Here is a 5,974-nt window from a genome sequence, read left to right as displayed (position 1 = left end):
GTTGATTGTATTTGGATGTCTTTAATTTTTTTGTTAAGGGTCCAATCTAATTGGTTGGTTAACTTGGTTTGACTTAGGTGTATAATTTGTTGAGCAATGAAAATTACTTAATTAGCTAAAAAAACGAATAATTTTGGATGAAAGAAAATTAAAATAGCATTTTAAGTAAAGAAACTAAGAGTATAATTGTATTTAAGTTGAGAATAATTTTTGCAACTACATTCAAAATATCACAGTTTTATACTAATAGAGATTATGCTTAGTAGATTGAAAAAAGATAGAATTATTATACAATCATGCAGTCTATGAAATTATTAATTTTAAGATGATTAATAACATGTTTTATTCTTTGTTTTAAACTTGTGCATTGGAGTAGATAAGAATAAAGAAATTAGGAAAAATTGATAGGAACATTGTCATAGTTGTGCATTGGGACTGAAAATAGCGCCCATAATTGAGAAATTTCATATCAAATTTTCCAAGAAATTAGGATATGGTACGATTATAGATTAGTTTTGGTTAATTAAGCAAGATTGGGAGTATCGTATTAAAACAAATGAACAATAATGTATACTTCTATATAACAGTGAAACCTCAAGAGAGCGTTAAGAGCAACGACACCTAAACATACAAACCATGAATCATGCAAAAAAATTTACAGAAGAAATTATACTAGTAGCAACGCTTCAAGTATCTCTAAATTATATGGAAAAGCAAGATAAGGTCTCATTTCGTGATTTCGACTTGTAAATTAACAATCCATTTTCATATTCCAGAATCAGACGTCGCGTACAACGAAGATATTTGCTTAGTTGAAGCTACTGCAAGTTTTTCTAATTTGTCCTTGGTTTCCAATCAGGACATCAAGCGCTTGCAGTTTCACCATCGCACTAGCCAATTTAGTGTTGAATAAGGTAGCACTTCGAGCTAACTGTTTAACAATGGCACTTGTTTGCGTATCGCGAGCCAAAGCTTGGTCGATTGGGAGAATCCCTCTTTGTTTGAGAATTTGAACAAAGAAAGAGTTGTCAAGCTTGTTTGAACTCTGTGGATTTTGATCAAGAAAAGTGAAATTGTTCGACGTTGTGCCTCGAGGACATGTTGGCATTAGTTCCTGGCGAAGATTTTGGTCCATTTTTGGGTCGAATTGGCTAGTACCTTGGTGTAGTCTATCTTGAAAAAAAGCACAATGTGAAATACCAACTGAGTGGCAACCTAAAAGAACCACCATTTCCTCTGGTGTAAACTTTTTGGCGCTAAATGCTGCAATTGTTTGAGTTACGGTCAAGAAAGGACTAGGAAGGTTAACATCTTGAGCTCTTGATATTGTTCCATCTTTTCTCCCTGTTTGTACTGCATATGCTGGTCCACCTCCCTGTTCATGGAACACCATAAAATATGTATGAGAGGCAAGATAATTTAGTATTTCTAACTAAAATATATACAATTAAGGGATTGAACAAAATTAAAGCATTAAGAAAATTGCTTTTACCATTTTGATGACTTCTTTAGTTGCAATAGCAATTATATCAGCACAAGAAACGACCCCCGGACATTCTTCTTCTGCAATTACCTTCAAAGTATCAATAAGTTCATAACCTCTTACGCTGAGGTTAGGACCAGCTGTTCTCTCGGTGGAAGGTCCATTTATAAGAATTGACGCATCACATCCCTATGAAAGATATAAAGTTAACATTTATCAGCATATAGTATATTTTATGCCTTAACACTCAAGGTTGAAGTTGAAAGCATGTAACTAGAGGGATAGATGAGGGTGTGCAAGCAGCCCAACTGCACAGGGCCCCCAAAATTATAAAGGGCCCAAAATATATTATTTTGAAAATTTTACTTCATATTTGAATAAATCACCCTTGTTTCACCCCCTTACTAAATTTGTCAATGATTTATCTTTAGATTTTCAACTTTCCATCTTTAGAACTTTAACCTTCCATAAATTAGGGCCCAATTTTCATGTTAGAACCGAGAGCCCAAAATCTTCAAGACAGCCGTGCATGTAACTCCGTATTAAATTATGGTTATTCATTGACAAAAATGTGCGAAAAAATTGAAGTGCTTACATGAACAAAACAATCATGAAATTGCATGCGAAGTAAGGCCGGAAGAATAGTTGGATCCTTTCTAAATTGTTCTTGGACTTTGGTTGTAATGGTAGCCTCAATATCCACTAGTTTCTTAGGGCATTGACTTTTATAGAAGCCAACTTGCAAACCAGTGGGTCTAGAAGGGCTAGTAGCATTTGGCGGAAGGTTGGGAGGACTAACAGGGGGAGTTGAAGTATTTGGAGGACTAAATTTAGGGGATTTTCTATTGCTATTATGGCCATGACTAACTGGTAGACCCTTGAAATCATGGGTGTTACCCTCATAGCTCTTTGCTGTAGGAGCAGAACCATGGGGTTTACGACCATGGGCCGATTTCGATAACCCAAGTCTCAGACCCGGACCATGGAATTTACGACCATGGCGAGATTTGAATAGCCCTAGTTTCAAACTAGAACCATTACCTGCATGGTTTAGTGCCAAGATTAGCCAAAGAGCTAGAGCTTTGAAAAAAACACCACTAACTGGGAACCTCATTTTTGCACGCTGAGATGCTAAAAAGGTGAACCTTGTTTTTATGAGTATATATATGATATGATGATCTATAGTAGTGTATGTTTGGAAATTCAATGTGTGCAAATTGAAGTGGTTTGTCTTGCTAGTAAGGTGCCTCTATATATAATAAGGGGAAAGAAGCAAACATAGAATTGGTTTATCATTTTAGTGGCTTGGTTTGCGAATAACAATTGAGCAACTAAACGCAGGGCGCTTCAGATCGTGGCCATGCAATGAATGTAGTAATGTACGTTGGTGTTCTAAGTAATTATCAGCATATTATTCCAGACAACCTATATTTTGGTAGCTGAATGTCGCGAACACAATCATTCGAGGATAAACTGCAAACGAGGCGTAAGGAAATAGGGATGCATGTATGATATATTTTATTTTATAACGACGCGAGGCGTTACTCCATGTATTCATTATTATCATTTCTTGTACTTTTTTTTATTATTACATTACCAATGTAATTTTAATCATCTTTTTCTTAAAAAATTATTAGAAAAATTTTAAGAGTCATCTTTTATAAGCAACATCTTGTACGAAACCACATTTGATGATTTTTTGGTTGAGATTACCATTTTTTTTTTTTTTTTGATATAGGCTATCGTTATTGTAGTTGACTAAAGCCCCATTTTCAACCCCTTTATTTCTTCCCATTTTCAGCCATTTTCTTCCCATTTCAAGCCTCCATCGAAAAACAATCGAGGAAGAAGTGAAGAAGAAATGGGAAAATAGGGAAGAAAGGGATTGAAAATTGCGTTTAATAACCTTACCGGCCCGTTTGGTAGTTGATCATAAATGGTGGTAATGGGAATGAATTTGTATGTAAATTTGTGAAAAATATCATTATCCATTACCATGGTAATGCTAATTTATCCTAAAGTGTCCACTTTCCTTCTTGAATTTTCATTCCCATCCAATACCACCTTGTAGGGTGGTAATGAGTGGTAATGAAAATTGCTTCCCTTGGAGACAAAAACACAAGTTTAGGGGTGAGATTGCTTGTCCATGGAGAAAAAATGCCTCCCCATGGAGATTTTAAGGGTGCTTCCCTAATAAAATTACACTTAAAATTCATTCCCATTACCGCAATTTATTAACGACTACCAAACGGGCCGTACGTGCCTTGCACACAATGGTTAATGCTGCAAATTTTATGTCAATGTTCAGAATTCGACGTTGATGCATGAGAGATTCAGTTTCAATGAATTGATTTGGAAAAGTTGGGAAAAATTAGGGGAACTAAGGTTTTTAAATAGTAAGAAGGGGGTAAAATAAGACAAAACAAAAAAAAAAAACAAAGGTTTTGGAGGGAAAAGTTTGTCAACGCTGGATAGTTGATAATTTTGGCTAAAAATCATAATGTGGTGTTTTAGTTGCCAACAGGAGTATTTTAATTGATCTTTACGTCCAAAAAAAAAATTAAACGGTGCTTCACTATAAAAAGCTTGTTTTTAATTGGTCCTTCCCCACAAATAAAAAAACCCTAATATAAATATTAGTATTTTGATTTAATGGTCTACTTTTAAGATATTAATTTGATGCTCAAATATGTATATTTGGATGGTTTGAGTATATTGATTTCATAGAGTTTTACATGTGAGATAGATGCCCTAATATATAATATTAACCTCTGTTTCTAAATAAGTGCAACAATTTGACTTTCATATTTGCAAACGCCAATTTGACCATTAATATATCTAAATTATGTATTTGTAAAAGTAGAAAAAAATTGATATTATGAAAATTTTCATTGAAGCAAATCCAACAATATTTTATTTGATCATTTTTGTTTTTATATATTAGTAAAAAATGTACGGTCAAAGTGAGGTGAGTGATTAGTGCAACGGTCAAAGTGTTGCACTTAAAAAAAAACAGAAGAAGTATGTTTTTTTAATATAGAGTAGGTTATGAGATAAACAAGAAGCAGGGCGGGTGGGGATTAGGGCAAGGAGGGTAGGGTGGGTGGACATGAGGTGGGTATAACATAAAATCCATACCCGTTCCACCACCCATTCCGAGTACAATTATCGTCTAATCCTGTCCCATTCCCGCCAAACCTAGACTCATATCCGTCCCCACTTGAACGGAGATGGAACAGGTCTTCTACTTAACCGGCCCCATTGCTATGCCTACTCAAGAGAGGATCCCGAATGTCAAGTACTTAATGCAGGGAAAGATTTGGGGCTCCTGGGAGGGGCTCAATCTTAACGAGCAACAACCCCTGGAGAAAGAAGTTTCCTCGATTGATGGTTTGACGTTTTGTGTTAATTACTTTTTTTATGGCATAAGACTACCAATTTTTAAAACTTTTAGATGATAATAGAATAAAGGCAAGAAAAGATTTGCTAACGTTTTTCATGTTATTGTTTGTAAGACTATGAAGAAAGACACCATTTGACCTTATCGAAGTTTCTATTAATTTTTTGATTCCATCAATTATTCTCAATATCTTGAATTGAAATGTATAAAAATTGGCCTATTAAATTAATTAGACAGATTGGATGCACATAGACATAAACGATTGGACAAAATTATTGGCGCCCCTCCAATGATTAGGTTCATCTAATCAAGTACACCAGGGGGTTTGTTATATATCAAACCATTTCTCCTAATTCAAAAAATCCTTGCCTCATTTCTCTCGCTTTTGTTGTTCCCGGTTCCCACATAGCAGTAGAAGAATTGTCTTGTTGATACTAGACCCATTACTTAGAGGATTTTAATTTATGCAGCCCCTAAGTTCTATAACTAATAATTATTATTTGAATATATTTTTAAAAATTCTTATATTTTAGTAATCTATGTCACACTCGTTGGTCAACGAAACTTTTAATATTTAGCTATTGTTTGATATTTCTGCTTTTAGCGTCTTTTATATCATCCTAAAAAATGCACGTATCACTTTTAGTAAACTATAATTATAATTTCTTGAGTACGTAGTTACTATATTAAAAAAAATATACCACTTTTACTGCCTTTAGAAACCATCAACTGCTCAAGTCATTGTGATTGTAGAATATGTGCAACCTTTTCAATAGGTCACTTAGTCTTAGAGGTGGGCATGGGCCGGCCCGGCCCAGCACGATTTGGGCCCGGCTCGGCACGATTTGGGCCCGGCCCGGCCCGGCATGAGCATGCTCGAGGCCCGGCCCGGCCCGTTGTCCACTACGTGGGCCGCGGGCCTGTCACAGTCAAGAAATTTGCGGGCCGAACGCTCCTTTCCTTTGTTTTTTTACCTTAGAACTGTCAAAAATACAACATAAAACATGGGCCAGGCCTACGGGAAGCACGAGCCCGCCCGTGGACAAATTTTTTAATTTTCATGCCCGGCCCGACACGGCCCGCCATTCACT

The 5,974-nt window shown here is 35.7% G+C and overlaps 1 protein-coding gene across 1 annotated transcript; it reads right to left on the bottom strand.

The window, feature by feature from the left end:
- Positions 1–579: 579 nt before the first annotated feature.
- Positions 580–2,680, bottom strand: LOC104896295 (peroxidase 57). The gene is made up of 3 exons (XM_048647416.2): positions 2,079–2,680; positions 1,493–1,672; positions 580–1,375 (listed from the first exon to the last, which is right to left on the bottom strand). Exons 1-3 carry the CDS (start codon positions 2,595–2,597, stop codon positions 809–811), a joined length of 1,266 nt encoding a protein of 421 aa, XP_048503373.1. The 5' UTR covers positions 2,598–2,680; the 3' UTR covers positions 580–808.
- Between the last annotated feature and the right edge of the window lie 3,294 nt (positions 2,681–5,974).

This window comes from Beta vulgaris, chromosome 6, assembly GCF_026745355.1.
Source record: "Beta vulgaris subsp. vulgaris cultivar EL10 chromosome 6, EL10.2, whole genome shotgun sequence".
Classification (NCBI taxonomy): Eukaryota; Viridiplantae; Streptophyta; class Magnoliopsida; order Caryophyllales; family Amaranthaceae; genus Beta; species Beta vulgaris.
The sequence above is the reverse complement of the archived record's forward strand: the minus strand, read 5'-3'. Positions and strand labels throughout refer to the sequence as shown.